Source organism: Sparus aurata, chromosome 4 (assembly GCF_900880675.1).
Source record: "Sparus aurata chromosome 4, fSpaAur1.1, whole genome shotgun sequence".
NCBI lineage: Eukaryota > Metazoa > Chordata > Actinopteri > Spariformes > Sparidae > Sparus > Sparus aurata.
Genome location: NC_044190.1, coordinates 37,960,529 through 37,975,633, shown reverse-complemented (window position 1 = coordinate 37,975,633; position 15,105 = coordinate 37,960,529). Strand labels below are relative to the sequence as shown.

Genomic DNA, 15,105 nt, shown 5'->3' with positions numbered 1-15,105 from the left:
TGTGGGAAAAATAAAATATATCTGTTACCGTGTATTTGTGTGTTCTGAGTATAAAAACAATATTCTCAAATATTTTACAACACACTTCTGTATGTACTGACTGTAGTAAGTGTAACTGAACAAAAAAGGCCTAAGTCATGATGATGAATGAAGAAGAAGTGTTTTCCATTCATCATAGTGTTTCACACTGAGTACATCAGTGTTCAACTGGTTCTTATAAATGTCTATTCATATGATGGTTTGTGTGTGTCATTTGAAAACAAAATACCATTTTGAGAAGAAATAACATTGTTTTGAATGTAAAGTTTCATTTTGCAGGAGAATTGAGGGGTTTTGCTCGTTGTGTGTGTGATGCTTTCAGAAAATGTGTGTAAACAATCGAGAAAAACTGTATGATAGAACATGTTTTCATTCATCAAAAGACAATGACGGAAAAATGTACTTCTCCTTGAGAACTATATGATTTGAACAACGTGTTTTCTATATTTTGGTGTATTGTTTACTGACTGCTTGATAGTGTGTATCATCCTGATCGCTTTGTTCATGACTTGAGAGCAGTGTTTGGTTTTGAGCACAGGTAAATCTGTTTTGAGGCGAAAGTTTCATTTTGCACGAGGAGTCAGAGGTTTTGTAAATAGTGCTTGAAGCTGAGGATTTGTGTTTAATGTTTTCAGAAAATGGAGCAAGGTTTCAGAAATTGTGTTTTAGCAATTGAGAAAAACTGTAATATAACTGCAGAAGATGTGAAGAACATCTGGATCTGACGTCAAAGGGTTAAATCTTGTTTATCACTTTGTGTGTTTTGTTTTTGTTTGTCAGATTAAGATTATGAACATTTTTCAGATTGTTTCCCTCCAGTTTGTTGTGTTTCTGATAATCGAACCTGCAGGAATGAATAAAGTTGTGTTGATGATTTGGATGGAGGAGCTGACAGCTGCTGATGTAAAGGCTCCTCCTGCTGGTCACATGAGAACATAACAAACAATGATAGAAATCGTGTGTGTGTGTGTGTGTGTGTGTGTGTGTGTGTGTGTTCAGTGTTAGTGAGGAGCATCTCTGCATGCAAACATAATGTATGAGCTTTACATGACACTGTGAGCTCGTTGTTCCCACACAGAGGAGGTGGAGGGGAGGAGGGGCAGTGTGTGTGTGTGTGTGTGTGTGTGTGTGAGTACTTGGTGTGATGTATGACAGCCTGGCGTGTTCACAGCGGTGCCTTGTCCACATGTGAAGCTGGTGTGTGTCCCAGTTTGTGCCAGTGTAAGTTTCTGTCATCGTCACTGTTCTGGGATCAGACGGTGTGTCACAGCAGCGTGTTAGAGGATGAGACGGACACCATGTGACACATGTTGTCCCACGAAAAGACTAAATCCAACACGTCAGTCGTCTCTCTGCACTTTCTGACTTCCTGCGTGACGCTCAGCTGATGTAAACCTGTAAAAAAAACACAACACACAAGTCGAATTATTGTTTGAAAATGTTCCTAAACAGCTTCTGTTTTCTGAAACCTTCCGCTCTGACAGCGTCGCCATGTGGACCGGATTGTTCCAGCAACATTAAAGAAGTCCACAAAACATTTCTGGAGCTTTGCAGGAAAACAGTGTTGTAGCTTTCTCCAAAATAACTCAAGAAGCTGATCTGTAAAGAAGTTATTCAGACCGAGCACTCACTCTTAGCAGCTACGGTGAAGAGCTCATGTCAAAAAAAGTCGAAATAGATTTTAATCTACTTAAAGGGATATTCTGGTGTAAATATAATCCATGGTCTAAATCACCGTGAAACTGTGTTAGACTCCCTCTCGAGAGATCAAGTTAGCAGACCGCTAATTTACGGAGTTTTATCAACCTCAGAAACGACCGCACGACAACAATACACTGCAGTAAATGGATCCAAATATAAACCGCCACCAAAAAGCCACAAATAATGCTCAGAACAGCACCAAACTTCAGCAACAGTACAAATAGGGTCTCAGCACATAGTCCGGGGCATCTAACCTCCGCTAGCTTAGCTGGATTTCTATTGGGAAGCTAAAAACAGAGTTCAACTCTCCTCCATCAGCTTCCGGGTCGGGGAAGTCCCGACGCAACGATTACCGAGTGCGGTTAGAAATGCTCAATTCCGTTCTTTTCCCTGTCCGCTCTCGATAATAACTGTTATAAACTGGCAGGTAAGACACATATGAACTTTGATTGCTTTTCCATGGAGTCATAATCATACATTTTCATCCATGAGCCGCGGAACTCTACTGCACTCGGTAATCGACTCGTCGGGACTTCCCGTCAACAGGAAGCTGCTGCAGAAGAGTGGTAAATTTAGTCAGCTTTTCAGTAGAAATCCAGCTAAGCTAGCGGAGGTTAGATGCCCCAGACTATGTGCTGAGACCCTATTTGTACTGTTGCTGAAGTTTGGTGCTGTTCTGAGCATTATTTGTGGCTTTTTGGTGGCGGTTTATATTTGGATCCATTTACTGCAGTGTATTGTTGTCGTGCGGTCGTTTCTGAGGTTGATAAAACTCCGTAAATTAGCGGTCTGCTAACTTGATCTTTGGAGAGGGAGTCTAACACAGTTTCACGGTGATTTAGACCATGGATTAAACTTACACCGGAATATCCCTTTAATAAAGCCCCACACAGGTGACACCGGATCACCTAGTGCATCTTCTAAATTCCCAGGAAGAAACTCGGCTTGCAGGGATCTCATACAGATGTTGTGGCGTCACACACACTTCAGTTATCTTTGGAACAAATATTCATGAAGAAGGTTATTACAGCAGACCCCAGAACGAGTGTAGTGGGAGAAATAGATCAGTGAAGATGAAAATAAACTGATATTAATGATGCTGATGGCTGCGAAATAAGAATAGTTAGCTGTGTCGACGACCACACAGTGAAGGGACGAGACCACGAACTGAAGCTCTGTTTTTCTTTAATGACTGACAAAATGAAATAAAAGTAAAGTGAAATAAAAACGTCTGGCGTCAGCATGAAGGTGAGGATATGATGACTTGATTTTGATTTTTAGGTAAACTGCTCCTTTAAAGTTAAAGAAACAACAGATTCTCTCAGTTTCACTCACGACTTGTTCCTGCTCTTCTTTTTAATCCTCCTGAGTGAAATATCACACTCAGCACTCACTGACATCATTCACAAATTTCAGATCATCAACTTTTATCAGCTCTTGTCGTCAATGTTCCCAACATTCCTCGGCTGGATTCCTCCCAGGATGCATCAGGGCCACAGAATGACCCATCCGGCTAAAACAGATGCAAGTATTTTAGTAGGAGGGCAGCGAGTCCTCTGCTGGCAGGCGCTTCATGCAATATGTGCCCGTAAGATGAAGTCACAAACATTGCAACTGTAGTCGACTCCCACTCGCCGGGCAGCACAGACGGGGCATTATGTGGCCGAGTACCAGCTGGTACCACGGGCTCCTCATCCTCCTCCGGGACTTCATTTGTTGGTGCGTCTGAAATCAGGACATGGAACTGAAATCGAAGAGTAAACCTGGGAACGTTCTCCTCGGATGCATCGTCGCCGTCTGCTTTTGTACAGTTTGTCGGGCTGAGAGACGTGAGTAGAGCTCTGATCAGGTCGGAGGCCGCCGTCGGTCTCTGGAGGCAGGAGGTGATGTGGTCGAGGCTGCAGGGAGGCGGACAGCTGATGTCTCCTGTTGTTCCTTTAAAGCGCTGCTGCAAAAACTTTAAACTTGTCTAACTGTGACTCCACATGAACAGAAGTGGAAAGTGATTCTTTTGTTTGTATTGAAAGATGTTTAGAGGCCTGAGGAGCTCGAGGGATCCAGTGTTTAGAAAGAAGAAACAGAAATTAGACAAAAGTCAGAATAATTAACAAAACTTTGTAAACTTTGTGAAACCTTGTCACTTTTTGGGGGCCTGTTGGGGGTCCTGAACCTCAGGTTGGGCACCACTGCTCTTTAGAATTTAATTTAAAGGGGCGCTATGCAGATTTAGAGAAGAAATTAAAACTCAGGATTTTAATCTTTACAAAAAAATGAGGGAATAGAAATATTTATTGTTTCCATGAGTGAATCAACAAGCTGCTCTCAGAGGAAGATCAGGTTCCAGAACACTGTGTGAAGCTGGAAAAGGTGGCAGGGTCCGCCACATGTAAACAAAGTAAAACAGTATGAACTGTTTTGTTCTTTAAGGTCAGTTTGTTTATTCAGTTCATTCAGTCATGAACACAAAGAGAGTTTGATTATTCAGTTTGTTTGTCAGTGAAGATCTTTCTCTTCTCATTAAAATGTCTTTACCTAAAACTACGGACTGCACCTTTAAAGAAACATCCTCCACACAAACAGACACTAGAATTTGTTTTCAGGTTCATCCATGACGCAGGACGTCGGGCTGCAGCCTCGTATAAACATCATCGATTTAAAAAACATGAAGCAGATTTACAGCAGAGAGAGAGAGAGAGAGAGAGAGTCTTTATGCTAAGCTAAGCTAAGCTAAGCTAAGCTAACAAGCTGCTTGAGTTAGCATTCAGAGACGACAGGCTTCACTTCAACTGTTCCTTTAAATACGAGTCAGGATGTTGTAAATCTTTCCCTCTTCAGTTCGTAACCGTCCTGAAGATCCTGAGTGTTTCAGAACCGATCTGACTGACCCGCTGCCTCTCTCCTCTCTCAGTGTGCACGGTCCCGCCGGGCCCGGTGACGGTCCCTGAGAACAACACGGCGGACGTCCAGCTGGTGAAGATCAGCTCGGTGGATGATGTGACTCTGACGGTCACAGTGAACCCTGAAGATCTGTTCTACCTGCAAGGAAACGCTCTGATGGTGAAGAAGGGACTCGACTACGAGGTGGGTATCGATTAAACATCAACAATAAACTAATGTCTGTTTGATCCAGTTTAATCCCATGTGATGTAAATAATGTTCAAACTGGACAAATGGAGATTATCACTCCATGTTTCACGTCTTGTTTTGGACAAACTGTCTTTCAGGATGATTTGAACAAAATGTAGTTCAAATAAAAAGTGTTTGAAAACAAAGATGGCGGCATCGATGAGATAATCCAGCTGAGGGAATTTCAAAATAACTTTAAATGACCTGATTGGACGGAGGAGAGCCAATCAGGGCTAAGTGCAGCTGTGATTCACTTCCTGATGACAGTTCAGGAACCTGAAGAAGAAGAAAGAGTCATCACGTCAGTGGATCTCGTCTTTGGTGGCGACTGTATTGAAGTCTATGAGAGAAACACAGTAAAACCCAACATATCAGCTTAAAAGAATCAGTTATCATGTTTCTCTCTGAAGTTGTTTCTTCTATTTGTCTGGAGGATTTCTTCATCAGAGGTCAGACTGTGTGGATCTGTTGGGTTTTAGTGTGTTTCTCTCATAGACTTCAATACAGACCGACACCAAAGCAAGTTTCAGTGACGTAATGACTCTTCCTTCTTTTATACGTTCTGTGAAGATAGCCAGGAATCATCGACAGGCTTTAAAGGTACAATATGCAACATTTCTGCATTAAAATGTCCAAAACCAGCGAGACTTGTTACACATTTTGTCGTGTTCTTGTCTTATTATTCTGATTATTATCCTGAATGTTCCCTGAACATCGTTTTATTCCAGGTAACATGTTTAAACTCATGTCACCAGAGAAAACATCCAAGAATTTGACTCAACATGAATAAAACTTTGAAACTTTAACTCGTCCGTGAACATTTGAACCAGATCGATTTTCATCTGTGGCTGTTTCTCAAAGACGACTACAACTCCCATGATGCCACGCTGCTTCATGACATCATCAGACTACATCTTCTGTTGTTGTTTTCAGTGAGAGACTTTAAAGGATTTGATTTAAACAATTAACAAAATTAAAATGAACAAACAGTTTCTTTATAAACAGAGGAAAACTTTAAAACAGGAGATTTTAGCAATTAATTTATTTAATTATATATAAATCAAGACTTTATTTATATTAACATTCCTGTACAGGATCATGAGAACTGGACTTTCATCAGTTCTGGTGTTGATGATGTTTGTGTATATAACAGCTGTGTGTGTCTGTCAGTCTCTGTCCACTGCAGCTCTGGTGGTTTGGGTCCAGTGCAGCAGAGTCGGGTCCAGATCTGTGAGTATAAAACCAAACTCAGAACCACAACAAAGAAGCTGACGTCATTTTTAAAAAAGGGTCACGACACTGTTTGACTCTCTCCTGCAGGTGAACGAGTCTGTTGAAGTTCTGGTAGAAAACGTGAACGATAACCCGCCAAACTTCGCTCAGAACCACTTTGTACTGGAAGTGAACGAGGTGAGAGGTGTAACAGCTGCAGCGGTGGAAGAGTAACTAAGTATATAAAGAGCTTTAGTTACTAGTTACTTTTCAGATTATTTACGTGAAACATAAAAATAAACATTGTTATAAATTAAACTCTGTCCAGATGTTGATGGAAGATTAAATTACCCGACAGCTTGTAAAGTAAATAAATTGATTGATGGATTGTAAATTAATACTTTTACACTGTGGTACTGATACATTTACTCGATTACATTCGTTCTGGTTCCAGGTCTGATGTTGACTCTGAGTTTTTCTCTCCTGCAGCTCACAACGGTAAACTCCACCGTCGGACTGATCGAAGCCACAGACGTCGACTCAGAACCGCTGTACTATCGCTTAGAGTCCGCCACAGTAAGAACACACGATGTGATGCTGGACTGGACTCAGTGGTTCTGTTCTTTATGATCCACAATACTGAGATTTAAAACAGCATATTAACGTAACATAACATATTATTTGTCTTTTCTTTTCTGTTAAATTAGGATAAATATTTCCGTCTTGAAAGCATCAACAGTCCAAAGATCATCGTGAAAAGCCTTCTGGACTACGATGTGGTGCAGAAGATCGCTCTGGTTCTTCACGTGCAGGTACAGAACTCCGCCGTTACAGAAGCTCCAGGCAGCTGCTCCTCTTTGACCTTTGACCCGTGACCCGTCTCACATGTTCCAGGACACGTTCAACGGTTCTGCCTCTGACGAGCCCTTCTTCACGTCCGTGGCCTCCATCACGGTGCACGTGAAGGACGTCGACAACCGGCCGCCCTGGTTCCAGCCGTGTCTGAGGACCAACTTGGGGATCGCCAAACTGTGTGTGAGCGGCGGCTACAGAGGACGAGTCAACCTCACCGAGAAGGAGGTCAGTCTGTCATCGCTCGCCTCACAGCACCTGTACAGTCTGGAACCTGAGTTATATTACAACTATATACATATATATATATGTTTAAGGTGTTACAACATGTTCATTGTGGAGGAGCGATAGGCAAAGTTTTTCTTGCAAAGTTTGCATGTCACCTTCTTGGGGTCATGCTTCTTCTTTTCAAAATGTATCCCATATTTTAGACGTCTTTCCCGACATGGTTGGCTATTAATTGTTAACTGTCTAACCGCGATGTCGAAGAGACCTGCCCTGTTAAAAAATAAATACTGACAGTGAGTGAGCGTCGCGACTTCCTGTATCTGGCCCTTCAAATTAAAACCCCTCCTGCATTTTATACACAGGCCAGGCCAGTCACATAGATTTTGACTTAATTTTGACAAGACACGGCTCCAAATGTTTGTTTTTTTTCCTGCGACCAGTAGACCAATGAAATTTTGGTTGGCTAATGAGTTTTTGGTCGACCAGTGCCTGGTCAACTATTTGGGGGCAGCCCTAATTATAACCGTTATCGTGAGGAAACAGCAGATTTGTTGTTGCGTTGTGAGGAAGCCGGATTCACGAGACTTCAAACTGTGTGACCAGCCACTGAACCAATCAGCGTCCTCTGAGGAACTACGAGCAGCTGAGAGCGTAGTTAAGGTGTGACGAGCAGCGAGAGGCGGTCCCTTCAAAACTTGGGGTGCATTCCAAATCGCAAACATTTCCTTTTTACTTTTAGGGTTAGCTGTGCTGTGTCTTAGTTCAGGTCTGCATCCTTCAGAGGAGCATTTGAAGGCCAGTTCCCTCACAACACCACGTGAAGTCTGTCCCAGTCTGAAGGCTCCTCCAGATGCTCCTTCTTCTCCCTGTTTTTGGAGGATGCACCGCTACGATCCTTTGTGGCCTCACATATCCCAAGATTCTTTGCGCGCCCGAAATAGAAGAAAGAAAGAGAGAAAATGGCAACATCGCGTGGCGTAGATCGTCACGTTCGCGGGCCTGGGCGGCAGAAATCGTGACGTAAGAGTAAAACATCTGGTGACGCAACCAGGAAATGCTCCAAAGGCTAGACCGTCATTTTTAACAACGGCTGACGAGGTTAACGAGGTCTCTCTGAAGGACTCGCCTTCAAAGACCACAAAGGCCGAGTCCTTCAGAGGATGCAGACCCTGAACTGACACACAGCATAAATCTGTTTCTGCTGTACTAATCAGTGTGGTATTCTGGGTAATGGAAGGCAGGGTCAGTATTGTTTTGCAGAAACTAGTAGTGAACGATTCAGTGAGCTCTACGTACACGCTTTTTCTTCTGTTATTTGTATATTTCACCTCATCTTTGTGCACTGAAGGAGATATTCTGCCCTGCACGATTGCATTCTGCTGGAAAACATAAACTGTCGATCTGCAGGTGACACGGTATCAGTTTGACGGGTTGGCTGACGGGAAAGTACGTTTCCTTCTACAGCCAAAAGATCCACAGCATGCTGAGGCTGTAGTCGAGCATTCAGAAGATAATCAAACTGAAATGTGCTCCTACAAGGTGTGTCGGGGCTTCAGGTTTCACAGGGTTCCTGAACAAACACAGTTTCCTCACTAAAATGACGTGAAGCAGCAAATCAAACACAACAAGACCTGAACAGACCAGAGTTTCTGTCTGATCTAATGGGCCGAGGTTCTCAGTGAGTCAGGGTCAGAACCACCTGGATGTCGTTCCCCACCTCTTTTAAGCCTTCACAAAAAGGGGCGTCGTCACTCCCTGATTGGCTGAGAGGAAAATGACCCCAGCTGCTTCCACTGCTCACTCAGGAGTCAGTCTCTCCACCTGCAGTCGGTCCAGAGAGGTTCTGAAAATCAGCCCAACACAAAGACAGACAACAAGTTTTAATCAACGGGACTGTGACGGTTTTAGTTTTGTTTTCCGTCTTCGTCCAGTGAGACTTCGAGAATTTATTGTTTCTCAGATATTTAAAAGAATATTTCCACTTTTCAGTCACAGTTTGTTTCAGACAGTAAAACTACTCTGTTGGCTTTTAGAGGAGATCGGTGTTCTGGATTAAATAAAGGACTCAGCGTTCACTTTGGGTTTCACACGGGACACGAGCAGCACCAAAGATGACATCATCACAATCAACCAATGAATGGAGATAATGATCAGATTAGTTTCAGTCCAGTTAGAATCCTGCTTTGAGTGAGTGATAGGTGTAGGTCACAGGGAACGTTTTACTGCTTTGGGAACATTTTCCACATTATAATTACATAATTAAGGTGATTAAAGTTATTTAGGTAAAGAGAATTTCCTCCCCACTGATGGTTTCTACTACACAGGAGGGTCCGCTGGTGCTGGAGCCTGGTCCGGTGTTCGCCAAGGACGGAGACAAGAACCGGAGCGAGCTGATCAGCTACAGAATCCTGCGAGGTCTGAACAGAACCTGAACCAGAGTACAAACAGAACCAGAGTATAAAAGCAGCAGTAATATAAAACCTGTGAAAACAAACTAGACGAAGTTCCTTCAAACTTTTCAAGTTCTGGAAATGTTTTGAACATTTTGAATCTTAATGTCGAGTTTTTCTTTCATCAGGAAACGAGGGAAACATTTTCCAGATCGACGAGGAAACAGGAAACATCACCATGACGAAGGCTGCTGACATCGTGGGCCCGATAACTCTCACAGTTCTGGTAAACGACCTCCTCTTCCTGGTTGTTCTGTCGGGGTTTGGATGGGAATCAATTGGTCTAACTCACTTCTCATCAGGCGTCACAGGTGACCAACAGGGATCAGTTCGCGGTGACTCAGGTGACCATCGAGGTGATGAAGAAGAGCAGGAACCCTCCTCGCTTTGAGCGGGAGCGATACGAAGGATTCATCTACAGCAACTCGGTCCCAGAGAGCATGATCCTCCGGGACCGGAGCACCAACCGGCCCTTCAGAGTCCGAGCTCGGGACGAGGACTTCGCCGCTGTGAGTCGTCTTCATGTGACTCATAGTTTTATATTCATAAATACTCACTGTTTAATCTGTTGTTCCAGGTGTTAAAACAACTAAAAATGTCTTTCAGTGTGAGTTTATGTTGTTTTCAAACCCGTCAGCCATAAAAAACTGATAATCTGATTGTGAATCAGGGAGAGAGCCGGACAGATCTGTCTTCGTCTGCCCCCTAGTGGTCAAAAATCATCAAAAGCAGCTTTAAATGCCGCTTAAAATCCTTTAATCATCTTCTCTGTGTGTGTGTGTGTGTGTGTGTGTGTGTGTGTCAGGGTGTGAATCCAGATGTGAAGTACGAGGTTCAGTACAGCAGCTACGTCAACGTGACCTCCGACGGCTTCGTGATCCTGAAGCGAGTCGTGAAGACGGAGTCCTTCGCGCTTCAGGTGACTTTTTATTAATCAAGCGCATAAAAAATAAAGACGTCTTTACATCTTACAAAACGTGTTGGCTTGTGTTCTGAATGCAGCTCAGAGCGGTCGACGTAGCGACGGGAGAGTTTGGAACAGCTGCCCTCTCTGTTCAGGTCATACCAGGTGAGACGATCTCAGTTATCACCTCTCACACTGACTGACTGGTGACAGTTTCATCACAGTAATGGCTGCTGTGTATTGAGTGATGGTATCCTGCAGGTGTAATCTTCTAATCTTCCCCCTGTAGCCGTGGCGATCCCGTCTCCCTCCAACGTCGGGTACCGTCCGGGCGACATGGCGCTCCTGGGCCTGGTGATGGCGGCTCTGCTGGTCCTCTGCCTCATCGTCATCGGCTTCTTGATTTCCCGCTTGTACAAGGGAAGCGGCAGCATCGACAAAATATGTGAGGTGGGTCAGAAGTTTCTTCTCTGAGCTGTTTTCAGATTAACTGTGTTTTCAGGCGTTGCGATCGTGTAAACACCACAAAGCTTCTTGTTTTAGCTCATGTTTTTACATCCACATGTGATTATTGTGTTCCTATATGAAAGGAATACTTTGGTATTTGGCTTTCTTGCAGAGAGTCGGACGAGAAGATCAATACGACTCATATGTGTGGAAAATATGGAGGTGATTAGCGTAGCTTAGCATGAAGACTGGAAGCAGGGAAACAGTGAGTCTGACTGTTTAAAGTGAAAACAAATCTATAACGAACATGTTGTATAACTACCAAAATTAATTCATAATATTTCAATTTTAATGTAATAATAAATGTTCTATTTCTGTTGTCGTACAGGTTGTTAAACAAATGAGATCCAACATGTCTATTATCAAGTTGTTGGCAGACATATTTTTAACAGACTAGCTGTTTCCTGCAGCTTCCAGTATTTATGCTAAGCTAAGCTAAGCTAATAGCCGGCATCAGCTCCACACTGCAGAGACGTGAGAGTGGTCTCCATCTTCTTGTTTAACTCTAAGAAGAAAAAATAAATAAAAGCTCTGAGAACCCAAAACTGATTGGACCTGCTGAGGGTTTACTCACACATCACACTTCTCTTAGTCACGTTCAGCCCAGTTTGTTGTTCATATTTGGCGTCTTGCATGTGAAACATTTTTGAGGTTTCAATCCTCCATCTTTGACTTGAGCACAGCATCATTTAGTGTCACTCTGGTGTTACTAAAATAACTGAAAGCAAAAACAAAGAGTCATTTTACTGACGCTGAAAGAAAACATTGACAGTCGCCTGTAAAATAACGATAACACGCTCCCTGTAAACTGTGAATATTTCCCCTCGGTTCTGAGTCGTTGGCTCTCACGGTGTCACCGCGGCGTCCCGTACAGTAACAGTTACATCACAGACAGACTCAGCTGTTTCAGGAGCTCCTCCTGTGTGGCTGTGATGAATATTTATCAGCTGAACCCACAGAAGGGCTCTGTGTTAGAACAGAACAAATGGACCTAGCTCACTGGCATCTGTAACCTTGAACAATGCCTTCATATCCTCCATGCTTCATTAAGTGCTGTATTAATGAGGGGCCTCTCTCCTGCTGTAGTGCCTGGGCCCCTGCCTGAAGTCCGACCAGCCGCGCTCCGGCCACAGGGACTCCCTGCAGTACACCAACGACGGCTTCCAGAACGAGGGCGACCACGGCCGCGGGGTCGCCAGGCGCTTGAACAACGTCGTCCCCAGACGGAGCACCTTCCCCCAGCCGCGAGGCCGGGTCATCCCCCTGGAGAGACGGAACCGCCACTGCTCCTCCTGTGGCGTCTACACCAACCACGTCCCCAAGGGGAGCCCCTCGGTGAGGCAGTCCAGGAGAGGCCGAGGAGACGGGGACGAGTACAGCTCCAGATCCATCCTGACCCGGCAGAGGAGGAAGGAGGGCCAGAAGACGGTGTGGTTCAAGGAGATCGAGGACTCCTCCGACATCGAGGTGGAGATTATCCCAGACACTGTAGGCCGGGTGGAGGAGGAGACGGAGGAGGAGCTGGAGGGAGAGGTGGAGATGGAGGGGGTTGTCAGAGACCCGGCAGCCCCGCTGAGAGAGTCTGACGGCGGGCAGGAGAACCAGAACACAGAGCCCGGCGAGGAGCAGGACGATGGAGGCAGCTCAGAACAAAAGAAGGGAAGCGAGGAGCAGGAGGGCTGACACAGCTCAGAGGTCAGAGGTCAAACTTGAGTCGGAGGAAACGTTCACGAAACTGAGCTGTTTGTTTTCATGTCACTTTGTGGAGTCGACGGCCCGAAGCAGAAGTGTCAGCAGCCCAACACCTCCAGATACCTGCCACACCTCAAGAAAACCACCGACCCAAACACTTTGTTTTCTACTGTGAGTATCTCAGAATACAGAGTGATGAAACAAACTCTGCTCCACAACTGAAACCCCATCTGGTGTTTCTTTGGTCTTATTTTGGTAGTTCTGGTTGTCATTCTTCTTGGTAATTGGATGATTACCTCACAAACAGACGACCTGCTGTAGCAGAAACAACGCAGCACGGATTCAAAGTCAAGAATTTACTGCAAAAATATCCCAATTCCTTGTGTTCTGTGTCCGGTACCGGCCCACAGACCAGATGCTGGGAACCACCGAGTCACTGGACTGATTTCTTCGTCGAAACCAAAACTACTAAAATAAGATCCAAGTCATGATTCAGCATCTGGTGGGCGACGAACAAAGATTTCTTGATACCACTTTCTACAAAGGCGTCATTTATGAAGGGAGTCAATTAGATTTAACGAGAGCTGTGACTCACGTTTCATTATGGATTCTTTTCAATCTGCAGATTCATTTCTCAGTTAATCAAATAATTGTTTTGCCTATAAAACACAAGAAGAAACAGGAAAAAAAAGCGCCCGTCACAATCTTCTGAAGCCAAATGTGACGTCTTCAAATGTCTCGCCAACAGTTCAGAACAAAAAGAAATTATATTTATTAAAACGTCAAGTGAAGAAACACATTTGAGAAGCTGGAACCATCAAAAGTTTGTAGTTTTTGATAAATCTCTTAATTCTATTAACTGTTTTTGCAGCTCGTGGTGCAGCTAACGGTCAACAAACGAAATTCCCAGAAGCCCCGAAGATCCCAAACTGATCTGAAAAGACGTTATTTACACCCTTTTGTAAATAATAATAATGAAAAATAACAAGTTTCAGCTCATGAAACAGTGAGAATAATGTTTCATCGACTCAGTTTAGAATTTGGAGGCTTCTTTATTTTTTTTTTCTGGTGTTATTGCGTTTGAAAACAACTCCAGCTACATCAGGTGATCCGTCCAGATGAGCTGATCTAGTAAATAATTTATTAACCTTTAATAATCCTGTTATAAATGTTGCCTTGTAGGAAGTGGTAACAATGTTTATCTATCAGATTCCCTTTATTTATTTTATCAGTTTGTTCCCGAATAACTTCATCGAATTTTCTGAAAATGTACTTTAGTTTACAGGATTTGTGTTTGACGATATAGAAGATTTTATTCACTTCACCTCCAGTCGGGTCGGGAAGCCAAGCGGACCAGCAAACGGGCCACAAACGGGCCACAGACTGACGATAGATGTGCGTGTGCAGTGAAAGAGGTCACTGCAGTGCTGTGATTATTTCAGTCTCATCTCCACTCTGCACACTTCATGTACGAGCTTTACTAAACTGAACCAGAAGTGTTCTGGATTTTATAGTGAAACATGTGAAGACAAACTTTATCTACTGAATACTAAACAGCTGAGGACGGTTTTATGTGGACTGTATTTTATTTTATTTTAAAATAACTACTTTTATGGATAAATATACTGTGGTTAATGTGAAGTTGACTTTTTGTACATTAAAGCGATCGAGGGAATAATAAAGTTTGAAGGGTTTGTTGAGTTTTGGGATCGGCTCGCTGGTTAATCAAGGTCGCCTGAAGGATATTATGATATTTAAAAGGATCGGTTCTGCTGTTAGGGAAACATATATATGTGTTTTTTTAATTAGATGAGAAGATCGATATATCACACTCACAAAAATGGTATTTGTGGCCTAATTACAGACTGATCCTTCAGTCCAAAAAGTTAAAGCTTCTGTTTATTGCTCGGTGGAGAAATGAAACCTACACAAGTACAGAAAAAAGAGACAAATATCATCTCCGTATCTTCTTCACACACTGTTTGATGGCTTATAACAACTACTGGATATCACACAAAATTCTGGGAGGAGCGCTACGTCGCTGTAGGTAAAGACTAATGAACTTGAGGCGATGGAGGCCGACTGTGGCTGCACCTGAACGCACCGTAAAGATTACAGCTGATGGCCAACTAGAGGAAACACCTCTGGATACCACCAGGCTGTTGTTCATAAAGGGGAAACATAAAGACTGGAGAAAGAAGATGAAGCTACAGCATGCAGCTAGTTAGCTTAGCTTAGCATCTAGACTGGAAACAGCTACAACAGCAGCAGGAACTTCCTGGAGGCCTGTCACCTCCAGAGTCTTGGTGACTGTTGTTCAGTAAGAAATAGTTTCAGAATCGCCACAAGAGGTTTTAGATGTTGGTTTTTGACCAAATGTTTCACATCCTGCTC

General features: G+C 43.6%; 1 protein-coding gene across 1 annotated transcript; it reads left to right on the top strand.

Annotated features, from left to right (window-relative positions):
- Positions 1–3,289: 3,289 nt before the first annotated feature.
- Positions 3,290–14,412, top strand: cdhr5a (cadherin-related family member 5a). The gene is made up of 14 exons (XM_030414729.1): positions 3,290–3,569; positions 4,649–4,821; positions 6,037–6,096; positions 6,187–6,276; positions 6,568–6,654; positions 6,786–6,890; positions 6,973–7,158; positions 9,483–9,573; positions 9,737–9,834; positions 9,911–10,117; positions 10,414–10,527; positions 10,611–10,677; positions 10,802–10,962; positions 12,106–14,412. The coding sequence occupies exons 1-14, from the start codon at positions 3,479–3,481 to the stop codon at positions 12,700–12,702; spliced, it is 2,127 nt and encodes a 708-aa protein (XP_030270589.1). The 5' UTR covers positions 3,290–3,478; the 3' UTR covers positions 12,703–14,412.
- Positions 14,413–15,105: the final 693 nt, after the last annotated feature.